Source organism: Colletes gigas, unplaced genomic scaffold (assembly GCF_013123115.1).
Source record: "Colletes gigas isolate AHSC1104 unplaced genomic scaffold, ASM1312311v1 Colletes_gigas_Sc00011, whole genome shotgun sequence".
NCBI lineage: Eukaryota > Metazoa > Arthropoda > Insecta > Hymenoptera > Colletidae > Colletes > Colletes gigas.
Genome location: NW_025106640.1, coordinates 403,830 through 424,099, shown reverse-complemented (window position 1 = coordinate 424,099; position 20,270 = coordinate 403,830). Strand labels below are relative to the sequence as shown.

At 49.8% G+C, this 20,270-nt stretch overlaps 1 protein-coding gene across 1 annotated transcript in view; it reads right to left on the bottom strand.

The window, feature by feature from the left end:
• Positions 1 to 20,270, bottom strand: part of LOC122398428 (protein split ends-like) — a 108,718-nt gene that overhangs the window by 4,524 nt on the left and 83,924 nt on the right. The window contains exons 3-9 of the mRNA XM_043398261.1: positions 18,452 to 18,633; positions 17,798 to 18,364; positions 13,741 to 14,387; positions 12,260 to 12,440; positions 10,766 to 11,057; positions 9,573 to 10,301; positions 6 to 9,291 (exon numbers count right to left, since the gene is read on the bottom strand). Of these exons, the coding sequence (XP_043254196.1) occupies positions 6 to 9,291; positions 9,573 to 10,301; positions 10,766 to 11,057; positions 12,260 to 12,440; positions 13,741 to 14,387; positions 17,798 to 18,364; positions 18,452 to 18,633 (11,884 nt within the window). The remainder of the gene's footprint in view (positions 1 to 5; positions 9,292 to 9,572; positions 10,302 to 10,765; positions 11,058 to 12,259; positions 12,441 to 13,740; positions 14,388 to 17,797; positions 18,365 to 18,451; positions 18,634 to 20,270) is intronic.

The following is a 20,270-nucleotide window of genomic DNA, read 5'->3' as shown; positions in this document are numbered from 1 at the left end:
CTTACCGGTGGTTTTGGTGCTGGAAGTCTGGAACAGTTCACACCGACAGGTTGCGGGTTCATGAGATGTGGTTGCGTAGGTGGACTCGCCACGGCACCAGCGACTATCGGTGGCACTACTGCTTGCAGCAAATGGGCCTTCGGATTCATAGGATGCGGTTGACCATTGATGCCTTTCAGAGCTGTGGGTTGCGAGACAGGTTGATGTATCCTGGGAGTTGGAGCTGTTGTCACGCTGGCTGGGTGAACGTTCATCGGTAGCTTTTGAGGTAGATTCACTATCGTGGAAGCTTGTTGTTTGGCGGCTTGCAATAGATGTTGTTTAGGATTTGGTGGCACTCCAGTGTTGTTGAGAACCGGTGACATGGGTTGACCCTGACTCTTTCCATTCGCTGCACTGATCTGAGGAGCCTGCTTCGTGCGTGGACTCAGGCTGGGAGAAACGACTCTGCCGCTAGGTATCTGTAGATGAAGTCCTTGGACCGCCTGCGTCGGTTTAACGATGTTCTGTACCACCGATTGACTAGGCACGCTGGGAACCGTAGGTTTGGTAATAACGATTTGCTGTTGCACGGGCGGTGTTACCAGTTTGCTGGCGTTCAGAACATGTGCTTTCAGACTCGTAGGCTTTGGCTGCGTCGTGCATATAGGCGGTGCTGTTATTGTCGTTGCCACTGTTGTTGCAGGTATGCAGGCGACTGTTGTGGATGTCGTGACCGTCTGAACTATACTGGCCGTAGAAGTGACCTGAACGGCTGGGGATTGTGGTTTCGTGATTACGCTGGTCTGAGGTTGGATCTGAACTTGTTGCGTCTGAACTGGTTCCACAGTCTGTTCCTTCTTCGATTCTTCAGGTTTCGTTAAGTTCTCGATTTGAGGTGGTTTTGGTCGCAAAGCTTCGGCGGTTGCATTAGCAGTGATCATTCCAGCAGCTCTGCTCGCAGCTTGTATTTGACCTGCAGCCGTGGATACTGGAATGTATTGGCCTTCTTCCGACTCTCTCATTGGTATCAGCATTCCAGTCACTGGGTCTATCAGCGTCATCGGTTCGTGAGAAAGTGGCTTCTGCGTGGGCGGTGGATTAGGTTGACTCGTCTCCTCCGCTTTCGGTGGTTCATCCCGGACTGGAGCAACTTCCTCTTTGATTGGTGGTTCCGGAGGCGGTGGTGGTACTTCCTTGACCTTCTCCTCGCTGCTATCGTCGTTGTTCTCCGACGCTCGCCTTATCGATTTGCGTCCACCTCTGGTCGACTTTCGAGGTTCCGTCAGTTGCACCGTAGATTGCACGCTGCGCGGGGCGTTGTTGTGCCTAGTGCTGCGCCTGGTAGCGTGAACACCAGTAGTTCCACCCGCCAAACCCTTGTTCGCAGCCGATCCACGCACGACATCCTCGATGACGTCGTCGATGGTGTTTCGGCTTCCATCCCTTTCAGCCAATCTCTTGGACTTCCTCGTGTTCGCGGCTGGAGAAACGAACTCTTCCGGCGGGACTTCTTTTACAGCGGCTATAGGTGTTGCTGGCTGCGCGTTGGAACCGACCAGACTCGGTACCGGAGACTTGATCGTGAGAATCAGTCGCGGACGTCCAGCGTTGTCCTCCTCGCTGTCGTCGTGGAACTCGTAGACGTCCGCCGGAAGCTTGTTCTTCTCTACGTGATGTTTGCTACCCCTAGAAGTCTTGCTACCGCGTTTATGAGGAAAGGTCGTCGTGTTCCTGACGCTTCGTCTCGTGGTGACACCACCGCGACTGCTCACTCCTCGTCTGTTTTTCGTTCTGCTGCGACGACTCCTCGTCGACTCGCTCTCGCACGTCTCCACGCCCTCGTCTTGTTCGTCGTTCGTCGAAAAGTTCTTCTTGGTCTCGTTCTCCGTTGGTTCCGTACCGAACCATTCGGGCTCGTTCTTCGGCTGTTCTTGCGTTTCGTTGCTCAAGTTCGGACCGTGCTGGGTCTCCTCGTCACCGTCGTTGCCCTCGCCATCGCATAGGGCGTCCACCTTCTTTATAACACTTTCGATGTTCACCTCCTTCGCTGACCAGTAATCGCTGTCCTCCTTGCTGTCGGCTGGATCCTCTTTGGACACGTCGATGGCCAATGGGTCCGTGCTTGGTTCTTTCAACGGATCTTCCGCAGGTTCCTCTTCTATTTCCGGCTCCTCGTTCTCTTTCGTGATCTCCTCCTCTTTGATCTCGCTGACCGGCTCAGACTTGACAGTCTCGATCTCCACCTTCGGGACGATGGTCTCAGTGACCTCTACTTTCGGTATGCAAGACGGTTTCTCGACTTTGACCGGGTCCGGTTGCTCTATCTTCGGTTTCGTTTCGTTCGCGCACGATTGTTTCAGCGGGAACTCGGACTCGGTGCTCGGGAACTCCTCCTTGATCGGCGTCTCCTCGTGTTTCACCTCGACAGGCTCGTCTTTCACGATGTCCATCGGCTGCGTAGGCTGTATGGGCGGAGTGAGCTGCATGGGTTGAGCGGTTTGCGTCATCTGAGCGTTGGGATCCACTTCCAGTTCTTGTTCGGGAGGCTCCAAACATTCGATCTTAGTCTGCTCGGTGACCACTGGCGTCGGTATGGTTGAGACGACAGACGGTGCTCTGGTTATGATGGCTTGAGAAACGGTGGATACAAGAGGAATATGAGGTTTGGGAATTTGATTGCCCTGCGAGACAGGCGAGTGCCTCTGAGCCGTACTCAAAGGCAACGTTTGCGAGATGATGCATTTCTCTTCAGGCACCGATACAGGGACAGTGGGAGCGATCTGTTGCGGCACTATCGGCACGACAGTCTTGATCAGCGGTTGGTTGGTCGTAGCGACCGTCGATGCTCCGATACTGTGCACCACGGATTTATGAACCAGATGAGGTTGTCCATGCGCCACTATCACAGGACTCGGTGTCGAAGAGCGCGGTACGTGCGTCGTGAGAAGTTGAAGACTCGACAGTTCTTGTTTCTGTCTGGGTGACAATAAATTGTTATCCGTCGTGATGGAACCAGGCATCTGTTTCTGAGATCTGGATGTGAGCGTGCAGGTGTCAGCGATGGTGGTTGGTTTCCCGAACACAGGGCTGGAGGTGCTGGCGTTAATCTCGATCTTGGCTGTTTCAGGAATATACGTGGGCGGTTGGTTGGGCGATGGTACTTTGGGCGACGTGGACGCTTTGTTCGTGGGTTCGGGGATCACGGCAGGTGACAATTTCGGCTCTTCCAGGCGTTGTGGAGGTTCGTTAGGGTTGACTGGTAGCAACGTTTCTATCACGGATTTGCCGCCCAGGGCCGAGTCCCTGGAGCTCTTCACTGGCATGTAAGGACGGTGCGGAATATTCAACGTTAACGGTGGTAGGCCGCCCCTAGGATAACTGGGCGCTAGAGCTCTCATCCCTGGAGCGTGTTGAATCACCGGCTGCTGGGTAGCCGCGGTGGAATAGATCTGCTGCGAAGGCGTTTCCGGCCTGTGAGAGGACACTGTGGTGCTTACGGCGATTCTCGCCGGCGGAGGTGATGGTTTGCCAACGTTGGGCACGTGAGGACTCAACGACGGGTTCCTCGACCACTGTCCGTTGGGCGACAGAGGCTGCGAGACTCTAGGCGACAGCTGCGAGGGTACCAAAGGCGGTATCCTCGATGGAACTAGCGGTGGCAGAGGTGTTAGGTTCGAGGCAGCCGAGGAGGACACCGTGGATATGTTCTGCATCCTGGGTGAAGCCTGACGCATCGGGACCATTTGAGACTGTGGCGACACGGGCAGCTTCTGGTACAATGGCTGCACGGTGATGGGTGGTCTGGGGCTGGCAGCTGCGATCCTGGGCGTCTCGCTGGTGATGGGGACGCTGCACGGCCCCAGAGCTGGCTGCTTGTACTGCGGCGGCGGAGACGTCGAGACACGATGCGCCTGTTGAGTGGTTATTCTCTCTGGACTGGCGCGGCTGATGGTCGTGTCCGTGGTCTCTAGCTGTTGTACAGTCTTGACCACCTCACGAGGCTTCTCGTTCAGGTTCCAAGAATGTGCAATAACGGACGCCGGTGGACTCTGAGACTTCGCTGGTACAGCGATTCGCGTTTCGACCGGTTTCTCTGCTACAGCTATGGATGGAGGAGCTGCAGCAGCGACGGTGCTGATGGTCTTCGTAGGTGACTTGTAGAACGATGGAATGTCTGGCGTTTTCGGCGGCTGCGTCAGGTCGAACGTCTCGTAGTTGGGGTCCTCCTCCGTGTCCGTGTCTATCTGCAGATCGTGTTCGCTTTGAGGTGTGTCTGGTTTCAAATCTGTCTCGCCCTCCCCTGCGGAGGCGTTCAAGCTCTCGACCGCTTGCTGCATCTCCTCGACGTCCTCCTGAGGCGCCTCCGGCTGCTGTCCCACCGTGTCGTCCACCTCGGCGTCCTCCTCCTCACCCTCGTAGGAGAAATCCTCCGTAGATCCGCCGAAGGTCTCCTCCAGCAACGCGGCGACAGCATCTTCCGTCTCTTCCTGAGAAATGGCGACTCGTGGCTTGTCTTCCGCCTGTGCTGGAGGCGTCGTCGGCGTCGCGACGTCGGTCTCCTCTCTGCCACTGCGCGACTGGCAACTTCCCTCGCGTTCCTCCGGCTCAGAGATACTCTTCACCGCGTTCTCGTGAATGGTTTCGTCAATCTCTATGCCAAATCCAGGTATGAACTTTTCCTTTTTCTTCTCTGGTTTCGAGGACTGAATGCCGCCGCTGGCGACCGGAGGGGACATCGACGGTACCGTCGTCACGCTGGACGTAACTTTTGGGATAGGACTCAACAAGGTGTCTCTAGGCGATGGCAAGGTGGGCGACATCGTTTTCGTGATCAAAGGACTACTGGCTCTGGGTGGACTGGGATCCGCGCCCAAATAGGGCAACTCGCCGCTCTTCTCGTGATGGTGATGGTGGTGGTGGTGATGATGATGGTAATCCTTCCGACTGCGCTCCTCTTTCGACTTCTTCCGCTTCTTCTTCTTCTCTTTGACCTTCTCCGTTACCGTGGACGGCGTGGACGGCTCGACGCTGTCATTGTCATCGGTAAATCGAAACACGTCGTGGTCGTTGTTCTCTGTACACACTATACCAGACTTAGGGGAGTTTGGTAGCCCCAGGAGCTTCGCCTCGATCTCTCGTCCCGCCTCAGCCAGGTCGACGCTGTTCTCGTCCTCGGGTTGATGGCGCCGTTTCTTCTCTGTTTTTCGTCTGACTCTTTCCACGTCCAACACGGGACTGTGGCCACCGTCGCTGTCGGTAGCGTACGCGTTGTTCTCGGGCGCCATGTTGCCCAGGTGATTGAAGAAGGTGTTGGATGGACCGTCGTCGACGTCGTCCGAAAGCGGCCCGAAAATGTCCTCCATTCGCTGCGAGTCTCTAACTTCCTGTCTGTTGAGCCTCTTTCTCCTTGCTTTCGTCTTCTCGTCGCCGTTTCGATCTCTCCTTTTGTCCTTCTTGTTCCGTTGCTTCTTCTCCGACCGTATTCTCTCCTCGTTGGTGTTCTCCAAAACCGTCGTTCCCGGTGTGGTGGGGGTGGTGATAGCAGCCGGCTCTGACGTGTGATTCGGTCGACACTCCGTGTTCCCTGTCACGATATTGGACTTGTTCTTGTGCTCGATGCTCTCCGACGACTCGTTCTTCAAACTGTCCTCCGTCGATATGGAGTTCTTCTGTCGTTTCTGCTTCTTTTTATGCGACTTCTTGCGCGAGTCCCTCTCGTGGTTGTTCACCACAATGGTGGGATGGTTTCCGCGGAAGGCGACGGAGATCCTCTCGTCGTCGTCGGACGTACGCGGTTCCTCCTTCACTGTCGCATGACTCACCACCACGGTCGAGGCCTCCAGAGGGTTGTGCTTCTCCTCGGTGTCGGCGAAACCGAGGTCCACGTCGCTCTCCAGGAACCTCTCGGTCTTCACCTTGCGAATCTTGTTGTTGAACGACTCGTCCTCCTCGCTGGTGTCGGAATGAATTCGAGATCGCGAGCCCTTCCTGGAAAGTGACTTCGCTCTGGCGGAGTCGGACTCGGACGTCGCCTCGTCCTCCGTCAGAGCCTTGCTGGACACCGAGTCCCCATCCCAGGACGTGCTCTGTTTCTTCTCCTCTCGTCTCGCTCGACTCTGCTTCAGCTGCGAGAACTTGTCCTTCAGACGCACCTGACGCTTCTCCTCCTCGAGCTTCTGCATGTTCTTCGTCGAGCGCGCCTTCACCTTGTCGTACATGCTGATGTAAGCAGGCTCGTCGTCCACGATGTCGAAGATGGAGTGTTTCTTCGGCTCGTCGCTGTCGGTGTCCGTGGCCAACGGATGCCTGGTGACCTCCATGTCGTGGGTGGACAAAGGATCGTCGACGTCGCTGTGCAGGTTCATGGAAGACTGTTGCTGATGATGCTGCTGTATCTCTCGAGAGTGATTGGAACCTACCGACGTCTGCTCGCTGGGCGAGTTGGAATCGTTGCGCTTGGAGAGCTCTAGCCTGGACAAGAATTCTTTATCGGACTCGTGGGAGACCCTGGGACTTCGTTCCCTGGACTCTTTCTCCGATCGATTCTTCTTGCTTCGCTGTTTCTCTTTACCACTGTCGCGATTGTTCTCTCTGCTTTCTCTGTTGGATTCCCTGTTGAGCTCCCCGTGGCTGGTCTCCCTGCTGTCTTGGGCTTGCGTGGATCCGCTGCTGCTCTCCTTGCTGTCTCGACTCTCTCTGCTGTCGCGACTCGAACGATGAGAGTCGTTGCGATGCTTGCGATCCTCCGACCTTCTGTTCTGCCTAGGCCTGTCCCTCCAGTGTTCGGAGATCTTCATCCGTTTCGCCTCGTCCTCCGTTGGTCCATCTTGCGACGAACATCGCCGCTTGATGGACACGGGCGCGGGTGAGATCTGATTCTGAGACTGAGAGACGGACTGATGAAGATGATTCTCGGTGGGCTGTCGTCTGCTCTCGTCACGGTCCCTCTTATCTTTCTCCTTGTCCTCTCGATCCCTCCTCTTGTCGCGTTCGGATTTTTCTTTCTCGCGCCTCTCCTGATCCTCTCGATCCCTCCTCTTCTCACGATCGTGCTTCTCGCGTTCGAATCTTTCTCTCTCCTCTTTTTCACGCTTCTCTTTCTCCGCCCGTTCCCGTTCCTCTTTTTCTTTCCGTCGTTCCCGTTCCAGTCGTTCCTTCTCCTCCCTCTCGCGTTTCCTCTCTCTGTCGAGACGTTCCTTTTCCTCTCGCCTCCTGTCGCGTTCCTCCTTCTCCCGCCTCTCTTGTTCCTCCCTCTCCTTCCTGACGCGTTCCTTTTCTTGCTTTTCTCGCTCCAGCCGAAGCTCCCGTTCTTTCCTGTCCCGATCTTCGCGCTCCCTCCTTTCCCGCTCTTCCCGTTCCCTGCGCTCCTGACGTTCCTTCTCCTCCCTCTCTCGTTTCTCACGTTCCAATCGTTCCTTCTCCCGTCTCTCTTTCTCCTTAGCTTCGCTCTCCTCCCGTTCCTTTCGTTCTCGCTCTCTCTCCTCCCTCTCGCGTTTGTCCTTCTCGTGTCGCTCTTTATCCAACCTTTCGCGCTCCCGCCTCTCCTCGTCCTTCTCTCGCCTCTCCTCGCGTTCCTTGCGCTCCTGCCTGTCGCGATCCTCCTTCTCCCTCCTCTCCTGCCTCTCGCGATCGTCCTTCTCCCGTCTCTCTTTCTCCTTCTCCTCCCTTTCCTTCCTCTCGTAACGCACCTCCTTGTTCTCCTTGAACTCCCTCGCGTGACCGTCCGATTCGACGACATCGTTCACCAACGAGTCCTTCTCGTCCCGATCCTTACGGCTCCTCTCGACATCCGCGTCCTCTTTCCGCGACTTCCTCTGGCAGTCCTTGCTCTTGCTGTACTTGGAGTCCCTGCCGTCCTTGCTGTCGCGGGAGTCTCTGCTCTCCCGACTGCCGCCGATTTCCTTCCTCAAGCGAGACCGAGAGCTGTCCACGGACGAAGACGACGACGACGAGCAGGAAGAGTTCGACGAAGACGTCGTGGAAGACGGTGGCACCGTGGACGCGGCACTGGACATGGAAGGTTGGTACTGACTGCTGGACGAGGACACCGTGCTGGACGCGATCGTTGTCGCAGGCGTCGTCGATGTTGTCGTCGTCGTCGTCGCCGCCGTCGCGGTGACCGAGGTCGTCGTGATCGGTGTGGGTGTCGGGAACGCGACGGTGGACGCGGTGGTCGCGACGGGCGTCGACGTAGCGGCGGTGGTCAGTCCTCGACTCGTCGATGCTCCCAAAACGTGAATACTATTTACGCTACCGTTGCTGCTAAGAATACTACTAGCTGACGTTAAACCACTACTGTTGCCGCTACTGGCTGCCGTCCCGCTACCGAGACCGATCGGCAGCGAAACCGGTGGCAATTCCGGACTAACGGTTTTGATTGATGTGCCGGGTGTGATGGGTGTCGCCGGTGTCGGGTGTACGCAGTTGTGCTGCACCGTTGTCCGCGGATCCGTTTTCAGCGCGGAGGACATGGTGGTCGTGAACGTTAACGAGGACAGGGACGCGGTCATGCCGATCTGCGCGGAACCGCCGCCGGTCAGCTGCACCGGCGGATGACTAGGAAACGGATACTGCAGGCAGACCTTGCTGGTGCAGCCACCGCTGGACGCGAGGCCGCTCGTACTGCCGATCATCGAACCGACGTTCAGAACGCCCGTGAACTCTCTCGGTTCGTACTTTTCACTAAAGTTCTCTAAACGCTTAGAGTCTTCGTCGAACACACTCCGTTTGGCAAGAACCGACTTGACGATGTCGGACGGTTGCACCTCGTGCAGGTCCAGATCGAGCAGCTTGTGACGAAACCTGAAACGCTCGGACGCGGTGGCGTCGAGCTTGGCCAGCGCGTCGCCGCCAGCCGCGCTCAGCGCCCTCGAACCGGACCATTTCTCGTACTTCTCGTCGAGAGACCGTATCCTCTCCTCGAGGCTGGGCGACTGCGGCGCCGTCTCGCTGTCTGAGCTCGTTGGACTCGGGCTGAGATGACGAGGCGGCGGCGAGGCAGGCGGTTGAGGCGCTGTCCGCGGACTGGGCACCGTCGACAGGTTCGCGCACGGCGGGCTGGCCACTTTCGCCAGACTGACGTTGCTCGATCGGTTGCTACCGCTGCTGTTGTTGTTGCTGCTGCTGGTATTGTTGTTGTTATTGTTGTTGTTGTTCAGCATCTGGGCGGCGAACCTCGGCAACGGCAACGACAGAGGCCCCTCGTGACTCCGTTCGCGAAACCGCCGCGGCTCACTGGGCACCAAGTTCTCGGGCCTCTCGTCGACCAATGGTGTTCCTGGTCGCGATCCATCGTGGTGCTCGTGATGCCTGCAAGAGAAACTATCCGTTGGCTTTCATTCAACAAACGGGAAGTCTCATTAGTGTACAAAAGTAGTAGAACATGATTACAAGTTCCCCCTAAAGAAATCCAAAGTAATACAATAAGAATTTGCTATCAGTCAGAGACGAAACATGGACCTATTGACATCAGGAAGAAATGTTCTTGTGTGAGCATAAAAATCTATTAACTCCAACAACTGGGAGAATATTGTCAAGTTGTATAAGAATGACGTGTCTGTAAATATGATTCTATGATTTCGAATGCATACCTGCTAGTAACGTCGCGTCTGCGCTTGCAAGGTCCAGGACCTCTGCCTTCGCAGCTACCCCTCCTCGTCCCATGATGCACCACGACTTTGCTGTCGCTGACGCGCCGTATGTCCATGCCTTTTCTACTGGAGTGCGAGGTGACGAGCAAGGACGCGATTTCAGGCTCGTCGTCCTCGCACAGGATCGTGGTGGATGCTCCGTCGAGTTTCGCGCGCTTCTTCGGGGCGAATCCCACCTCGTCGCCGCTGCTGTGGCACTCTTCGAGCTGCTCCAACAGGTGCACCCGTTCCTTTTGAAGGTGTCTGATGTCCGGCGGCGGTAACAATGGCGGTGGCGGCGCTGGCGGCTCGACGCTGGTCACCACGCTCTGTACGGCGTGGCGACGCGACGGCGGCGGGCAGTCGTCGTCGTTGAGCTTACCGTCGCCCAGCACGCTGCTCTGGTAGTCGTCGTGGCTGGCCCCGCTGCCCTGACTGAACTCGTCGTAGCTGCGGAACCGACGGGGCGCCGGTTCGCTGTAGTCGCCGTCGTAATAGGTGTCCTGGTAGGACCTCCTACTGCTACGGGACATCGCGGTGGGATGCGCGGGACTGGCACCAGGCGTGCTGCCGCCCCCAGACGTGCGGGAGTAACTCGCCGTTCTCGACCTCGGGGGCGTCTCGTAGCGGGTGAACCTGCTACTCGAGTTTGATACCGTCATCCCGGTGTCGAAACTACTACGCTCCCGCCTGGAAGGAATCCTTCAAATAACGAGTGTACTATATTTTCATGTTCTCATGTGTATGACCGTAATGTATTGCGGGGAGAAAGAAAGATCAGACTCGGGTGAAATAGAAAAGAACAGTAAATCCCTCTTAAGAACCGATCTTTATTGCTCCCTGCAATATATAGAAGGTGTCTCGACCCAGACATTCGATCAGCAGGCCGTTCGAAACAAATTATTAACCTCCGTGATCGAATAGCTTGCAAGACATCTACGATACATTGTAATATGTTAACCTCTTAACTGGGGGGTAGCTAACTTATCAATAGTGTGTTCTGTAATGAGCCCAGAGTTAAGAGGTTAATCCTTCATGAGCACACGTTTACGGTAAATTAAGAAGCTTCAGAGTCTTCTAGCGTTATCGTACAGAGACAACCAGAATGTAGTGTTACGAGTAAGACTACATAATGCGCTAAAAATTATACATACGAGACATCGAAGGTCGTCGCTGGGGAAGGCCTCGTGTCCCAAGGTTTTTCACCAGCGATGCCCTGCCGCTCGAGGTGCTCGTAAAACGTTTCCTGACACTCTCTGGAAGCGAAGTCCACCTGGAGCCGGCGTCCGCGAAGCGCTGCTCCTCTCATCTCCTTCACGGCGGCCTGCGCGCAACTGATTTGCTCGAAGAAGACCAGAGCGTGCCCACGCTCACGATCCACTACGACCTGAGATATCGGTCCAAACTGATTGAACTGCATGTTCAGGTACTTTTCCGACATACAATCTAAAAGAACGTTCGAGAAATTGTAAATTTATACGGCTCGGTCGCGCTCGTTAATCGTGCAACATAATTACTATTACCAGGGCCTCTGAGAGGAATTTTATCAGGGGGTACAAAGTTTCTTATGGGCCCCTTCCACTGGCTCGATCCGTTTATTATTCGCTAAGGTTCAATGACACGCGCACGGACGCCGAAAACATTTCTCAGAGCTCGCGGGAAATTTCCCGTACCCCCTACACACCCCCTCTCATGGACCCCGAGGCTAATATTGACGCTATTGGCAACTCTCTCATCGAACCAGCTTCGCGTTAATTTCTATCGCCGATAAATTATCAGTCTATTTGTACAAGATAGTTGCAAACGCGATTCAGCGTTACGTGGAACTGGACGTTTCGTACAACAAGAAAATTATAAATTATGATAAGCGTAAGCCGCGCCCTTTTGGAACTATGCTCGACGCCAACTTGGTTGGCCGCTCAAGGCCGCGTCCCCGCTGTGTGTGACGTCGCAAACTACCCCCCTCCCCCCCATTCCTCACACACACACACACAAGATATTGCTACAGACATGTCTCTTGCGTGAACAACACGTTTGGACTTACGAAAAATGGTATCACCGCGATGCAACCTTCGTCCGTCTTCTTCGATGCCATCTTCTTGCGCTCTTACATTAACTTACTTCTTCCACGGACGGTCGTCGTGTTAGTCCGGCGTACACAGGCCCTCGTCCTCCTCTACATTCCGCATTGTACATATTTGCACGGGCTACTACGCACACGTAACGCGGCATCAGCCAGCGTTTCTGTACCAAACCGACGGAGACAGAGCGGGAGGGAAGGACCCTGATTCTTCGGAGCTCACGTCGAACAGAACTCCTGCAACCTGACGTCCCTATTTCTTTCGTTACTGATGTTATGTACTGTTGTGAGACGTGAGATAGAGCGGCAGAGTAGCTAAACGGTACGGCGGGGGGTGTTACCCCTCGATGGCCTTGAGCGGCCAACCAAGTTGGCGTCGAGCATAGTTTCAAGGAAACGAGGACTTATCGATATGTTAACGGTTCAAAAGTGATCTCGTAATTTGTTCGAACGGAGCAGCTACTATTTCGCTCGGTGTGATAAATGAATTCGTATGTCGATAGTTTCTTGAGAAGCCAATTTTGGGCGGGGGAAAAAGGGTGTTGCAAACACGCTTTATGATAATTACCTCCAATGCCATCGACCCAAACACAGGACGTGGGCATCGACTTTCCAAATCCAAGTTTTATACGATTTGCACCCAGGTGTTCGCCGTCCATCGATCGCATAGCTTTGACGACGCTACCGATGTCAGAGTATTGGCAGAAAGCATAGCTTGACACCGCGCCCTGTTTCTTAATATCTATTTCCTGTAAGATCAAAGAAACATCGTATTCACTTTCCTGCTCGCACCGCCAACCATTCGATACTTAAATACTGACGGAATTTTTTGGTGGTGCAATTCTTGGGGTTCGTGAGCAGGGTGTTCCATAAAAATTTTGACAACCAAATACTTGTTATGGACCACCCTGCTTAGTAAAATTCTACGTTTACTTTCTATTTATGTAGAAGCACGTTGCTCAAAATAATTAAGAGATTTCTGTTCAATTTTAATTATTCTGAATATCTGGGATTAAGGACACAGAATCCTGTAAATTATATTTCAGTTTTTTTTAATTAGCTAACAGCTTTAAGCAACAAAGTCGTAGCAGTATATGGATCTTTAATTATTTCGAGCCACGTGTATTACTAAAGTTTTAATTATTGGCAAAATATATATTTCGTGAGCGACGTTTAATTTATACCCCGTATCGTTCGCAAGCATTATTACTATTACGTAATCGTTATTTTAAATCACTGAAACGTATTAATACAGTCATTGAAACTTAAATATCATTTTCGACCGAATTATTTCACGTATCTGTCGGTGGAGTAACAATCAATTTTATAACGAAACGCGAGATAATCAATTACGACGCGACACGCTATCTGGTGGATGAGCCTAAGACAAGGATAGTAAATCGCTAATTGCAAACATAGACAGGATCAACTCTGACAATCTATCGATCCTTTCTTGTTTTCGAATATAGTTCCATTATTAAAGCCAATAGTTGGATTTATTTTACGAAATTCAATGTCGGATACAGGCTGCGACCGAAATCGTGATATTATACAGGATTATGTCTTTCTGTTGGTCCCATAATTCTGGGACATACACAACTCGACTTACACAGTATTCAACTTACTCGAAAAACTCCGGCACTAACTAACCACCTAGTCCAGGACTTGCTGTTTACACAATGTTGTATATATTATCAATATTATTTGCCTATCGATGCAAAGAATTCTCTTGTCGTTAAAAAAAAAAAGAAAAAGAAAGAACAAAAGATTTTAATTTGTATTGATAGTAGCTACGCAGATACTCGAGCAGCATTTGAAGTTCAGCTGGTAAAGGATGGTAGAAAACGGCCATTTTGGTCCCTCCTGGAAATGCTTTGGACATGAATATTTCTAGTTCCTCGGAGTGTTTTTCAAGAAACGTTCGTTACCAAAAGGGGCCGAGGGTGGCCATTTTCCATGAAATTCCGTCTCGAAGGCGAGGGATTAGTGTGACGCGCGTTTTCGATCGCATCCCGAGGGGAACGGGCATACCGAGCGCACGCAACTTACTATTATCTCGCCGAAGGGCTCGAAATGCTTCCTAAGCTCGGACGCGGTGACGTCCTTCTCGAGATTCCCGATGAAGAGCGTGCGCGTAGCTTTCGGATGGTACTCGTCGAGCTCGGCCTCGTAGGGTCGGAACTCGTTGTCCTCGACATCGTAACCCTGATAGGGCGCCACCTCGATCTTACAGCCGAAAAATAATTTGTCGTGCGACACCTCGAGCGCCTTCTCCACGTCCTCGGGCTTCTTGAAGCAGACCAGCGCGTAACGGTCGCCGGCCGCCCCCACGACCTTCACCCACGTCACTTTCCCGTGTTTCTTGTATTCGTGAAAGAGGCCATCCTTGAGGGAGGTATCGCTGCTGCGCGCCGGCAAATTACGTACGCAGATAGCCAGCGGCCTGCGGTCCTCGGTGACGGCGGCATTTCCGGTGCGGTGCGGCGAACTGCCGGGCGACGTGCTGCCCCCGGAAGTGCTGCCGGCGGAGCTGCCGCTCCGGCTGCTGCTGCTGCTGCAGGAACGGCTACTGCCACTCGGCGAGCTGCTTCCGCTTCGCGATTTTCTCCGTTGCTTTTTGTGCTGTCGTAGCACGCCGCTGCTACTGCTGCCGCCGCCGCCTCCGCCGCCTAGTGGAACAACACGACGAATGTAATCTACGCAGTGATACAATTGTCATTATTAATAAACGTGAACGTGATGCTCGTTGAAGAAATTTCGGTAATTATTCGCATTAAAGTATATATTCCGGGTCACGATATAGCGAGGTCGTGAACTAAACTCTTGAGACTTCTGCTGCTGCTTGAGGGCGCCATTTTGAATGTCTCATGAATTTTCATTTTCTATCTCCATATATTATGAACAGGTAATATTAAGATATTAAAGACTTGAGTAAGACCTTTTTTTCTTTCTGAGATCTGTAACGGTACCTCTAAAAATTGCTTTCTAAAAATGGCGACACTGGATAAAACATTTCTTCGTAGAGCCCTGAGTATGGTCTAAGGTCCTAATCTGCTTGTCTCGGTAGCTGAAACACGTTTATCTTGACGACTACCTGATTTTACGAGCTCGCTATATCGTGGCCCGGACTATACGCTTCGTCGATTTCGATAACCTTGAACTACGTTGTCAAGGACACTATTTTTGGAAACTGGTCCCTTCGTAAGAGACGACCAAGAAATTCTATTTTTATCACCTTTCCATTTGGATGCAAATGACTGCGAAAATAATTTATAAATTGCGTTATTTTTGAAAAATGATTAGACTTTGCAAATATTGTAATTTCAAGTTAAAATTTTGAATCACATTTTTTAATTTCTCTGATGATTTCCCACAAGTAATTATAGTGCATGTTTACAGAAACAGTATTGACCAATTTTTTTAATAGATTTTAATTAGTATTGAATTGAAAATTTATACCTAAAGTTATACCTAATCTAACTCAAAGGAACAGTAGCCCCCCACCCTCCCATGCATTGGAATTTTAAATAAACTTTGACATATACTAACTATATAGAAAAATAGATTTCACCCCTCATGTTTTATTTTTAATTATTAGTAGGTGTTTAAACAATAACAAATGACGGCTAAAACGTCCTGGGGAGAATGTCCTTGGCAACTTATGTCAAGGTCAAGGTCATCGAAGCTACCTCCCTTATATCGAATAATTACCAAATTTATTTACTAACAGAATGTAGTCGCATTTCTTAACTTAAATACATATCTATTATAAATATTTACTTTCATGTGAAATCATATAAATTGTTAATTTCTTAAAAGTAATAATCGAACTCATTCTCTATCATCAAACATACACGTAACAGGTGATCGAATACTTTCGATCGACAGTGTATCTAAAAATATTTTCTTATCTTTACTTTCTTAACTCTTAACGTTCAGTGCCTTTGAGAAGCAGTCTTAGGTTTCTATGAATTTTTAGAATAAGCAAAATGTACATAGACAAATTGTACCAAGCAAGATGAAAAGGCAATGTTCAGGGGACAGGATTCTTTTGCAAGCTAACCCAAATTTCGTCAACGATTTTACATTATATACAACAAAATAACGAAAAGCTACACCGTAACTGTGCACAGTGTCTTCCACAAAATGCAATTAAAAGTTTACACAGCATGCTTTGATGCAAGCCTCCAAAAGATATTTTCACATCGAGGCATATTATTGAGGTCGCCGAAGCAATTAAAGAATAAAATGAAGAATGCACAAAAACGATAACGAATTCATTGAAAGCCACCGGAATAACAGCGAGTGTGAAATCAGTGAAAATTGGTCAACCGTGCAAAAAAAAAATAATACCAACCGCACGGTTGCAGAGAGAACAGGCGTGCATCGAAAAAAAGACTGAAGTAATGGATTTATTTGACAAAAAACATTTAATTGCTTAATAATTAAGCAATATATATAATATTGTAATTGTTCCAAGCGTTTTTAACTGTAATAATTTTTGCATTAATTATTAAAGTCTGTACTATTTTGTAGAAATTCAGAAATTGCATCGAACAGTGCATAAAATTGTATTAAGATTGTGCACCATTCGATATCACTTAATTTTGTTTAAAATTTTATATTTTGCCTCAAATTTAAGAACAAATGTCTTGAAATTTGGTAACAACTAGTTATCCAATTAATACCAATTTTCTAGCACATTATCGGTAATAATTAAAGGAATAATAAATTTATTGGAACAACGTTTTCAGAATTTGTCAAATTGATCGAAAATATTTTGTACGAGACCCACATCGTTCGATGCATTATTGCGAGCGTAATTGCAACGGTCAGCGAAATTCAACGACGAATCAAGCAAGACACCAAGTTCGCGAACTTCATTTGAGGTCGTTATAATTCGTTATCGTTAATTTTCCGTCCCTCTGGTATCGTCATCGCGCGATCGACAATGCTATTGCGAGTAATTGACTCATTGTTTCGCGCGTCCGTGCAGCGTCGACGCCTCCGCGCGTCGTTAAATTAATATTCCATATGAAAGCTCGTGGTATTCAGAAGAAATTGGAACGTTTGTTCGATTCTGACAAAAGCAACATTTAAAAAAACTAAATTTAATACGAAACGTTTCGTATCGAGTTCGAGATATCTTCGGTATAACGAAAACGTACGAGCCATATTGATTAATTAGTACTTAACGAAGTATCTAAATCAATGTTGAATTAATGTTAAACGCGAGTGGCGTGTTCACCCGTGTTAATAATGCAACGTAACGCGCACGTCAACGAGTGTAGTTCGTTGCTAGTCAAAATCATGTATCTAGACCGAGCGCGTACCTCATTTTTGTCATTAATTAGCAATGTCCTTCCGTTCGCATGATTTCGCGATCTATACCCAACGCGAAGTGTAATGGATCGGAATAACGAATAAACAATTAATGTTTATCAGTTACTCGTTAAATACGAACAGGCATTCTAAATTAGAATACTCTATTATTTGAATAAAATATTGAGTAGCGCGTTTCGTTCTCGAGATGTAAACGATTTAAAATTTAAAATATCACACGGTCCAAAGTATCGACAATTAAGGTGGCGAAGTACGGGTTGTTTTCCGTGTATAATTTAAACAAATACTGAGAATATCCCAGGAACTCGTCAAGGATGTTCGACGCGACTAAAACTCCAATGGTAGCTCGACCAATAAAAAATATTGTACGATTGCAAAACTATTGAATCTAAACATTAAAGGTTGTTATCTAACGATCGCGAATCGTCAAGTGTTCGAAAAACCTTGATGATCGCGACCACGTGTCGACCGCGACCGGGAGTCGCACAGCAAACACACGAACCCGCGTATCCCCCGAACGACTCTCGGCGAACCACACGCGCGCACGTACGCGCACAGACGATACCGAGAGAGACACGTATGCACGCGGCGAGCAGCCAAAGAAACACGAGAACGTATCCACCTGCGGGATCACAGAAGCGGGGTAGGTGGACGCAGACGCGGAACGCAGACGCGAAACGGTGGCGTAGAGAGGAGAGCGTGGCTCGCGCGAGCCAAGGATAGCCGAAGCCTGGTGCACCGGATTACGTATAAGGACAATTACCTTGCTCGTCCTGGTAGGCGTCGTTGTTGGCAGGCGAGGGTGGCGGCGGTGCTGTCCCGTATCTCGAGGTCGTCGACTCGTAGGCCGACCAGGAGGACGGTGGCAGGCCACCACGATGACGGTCTAAATGGGGCGGGGGCGGCGGCCCGGAGGCATACGGGCCGGTTCTCGAGTAAAGCCGATCCCTCGCCCTGGTCGATGTCACGTGGTAAGAGCTGGCAGGAGGTGGACGGCCGCGGGGTATGTAGCCGCCAGGATCACCGGGAGAAGGATCAGCCGGATGGCCGCCAACAACGACGACGCCGCCGCCGCCGCCGACGCCACCGACAACGCCAACACCGCCCCCAGAACCGACCCCTCGGCCGCTTCTCTCGCTGCTGTAGAAACTTCCGTGCGAGCCACGTGACTCGAAGCCCTCGCTGGCTCGTTCTCTGTCGCGGTCTCTTTCCCGCTCCCTCTCGCGATCCCTCTCCCTCTCCCGGTCCCTCTCTCTCTCCCTGTCTCTGTCACGGTCCCTGTCCCGATCCCTGTCTCGGTCTCTGTCCCTCTCCCTCTCCCTGTCCCTCTCTCTGTCGTTAATGCCGCCGCTGCCACCGCCGCCGCCACCGCCGCCACCGCCGCCGACGCCGCCGACGACGACGACGCTGAGTCCACTCCCGACGGCGCTGACTCCGCCGCCTGCGCCTCCGCCGCCGCCAGCGACGCTGCTGCCGCCGCCACCGCTGACTCCGCTACCGACGCTGCCGACGACGATCCCGGAACCGACGACGCCGACTCCTCCGACACCGCTGACTCCTCCCCCGCTAACGACGCCGGATCCGTGATCCTCCGAACTTCTGAAACACCCAAGGATCCGCGTTTAACCCTTTCCTTGCTTCACGAGATTATACAGGGTGTACGGCCACCACTACGAAAAATATTATTGAGAGATTCTAGAGACCAAAATAAGCCAAATTAAAAAATTTCAAATCATAAAAATAGTCCAATTTTAAAACGGCCATAACTCCTACAATAGTGAATATATTTCAATGAAACTTTTTTCTGGAGTAGAGCTCATGGGTACCTATAAAAAGATATTATATGACTTTTCCATAGGACGTCAAACAAAATTAGTAAAAATCAAAAACGAATTTTTAAGAAAAATTGACAAAGGGGTGTCTAAATTTTTCGACGGAAAAAAAAATTTCAAATCGTTCTAAAAACATTATTTTTAGTTGCTGGGGTCAACTACAATCATTTCTAGTAAAAATTTCTCGAAAAATAAGATTCGATTATTACACCGAAAGCAACGTCCACACAGTTCCATGCATCAACCAAAAATTGAATTATTACACGTAGGTTAAGGGCCACTTACTGCCACCTAAAAATGTCTATTTTTATAAATGATGTTCCATATTTTGCGAGAAGATTATTACTTTAGTTTTTACTTCGTCGCTCGTCGATCAACAACGAGAACCAAAAAAATTTACTTCGCCTTGAGGATAACTTATGCATATTATATGTATATCAATTAAAATGTAAGCATTCATATATAAATATTACAATCATAAAAGTATGGTACTAAAAATACACTTTGACGGCCGTTGGCGTAATTTTATTATCGATGATTTTACAAGGACTAATAGAAGTCACCATCAACGTTAAAATTTTTGCAATACGATAGTCAAAATATTTTCTATTTTAAAGGTGCACGTGATATGGTTATACAGAACATATATGACACAGATAGAAAATGGGTTTATATATATTTTTTTAACCATCATTAAAGGCGTGGAGAATAAAAGAATAAACTCTTCAAAATCGGTCGGTTAAAATTTTTACGCTAATTAAACATGGTTGCTTGGCCAAGTTGACACAACCGTTATTCACCTTTTCACGACACTACGCGATTTCCGCATTTGGCATTTGCACATGACCGTTAGGCTATTTTACGTGTACCTTATTATTTAATCATGAACTTATTCTGAGTTTTATTTTTCAAATTCATGATTTTCATTTTTTAGAAAAATTTATATATTAATATTTGCCATGTTGCTCTTAACAATGTTTTTATCAACTAATATTGCTCATAAACATTAAGAAGGAAGGAGTACACCTTCCATTATAAGAATATTCATTTAATTTTCGAAGTACAATTATACAATTATACTTTTTGTAACAACTACTAAAAGAAAAACTTGACAGGGAAGGGGTTAATAATATTCTGCACTGCGTGTCATACAAATATGATTTTGAGTGATACTTATTGCAAAACACGAATCGTATTAATTATTGTATTATTTCCATCGTATGTTCCGTCACGTAACATGGTTCGATTCTATTGTATTCAGACACTAGTAGAACGCGTATTGAATTATGCGTGTCACGATTCCTTAAAAAGTGCTGCGTATTCAAAAATCACTTTTTGCAAGGTAGGTGTTGTTCAATAACTTCACAAATGTCGATGACAAGATTTTTTCAATATCTGACTTTT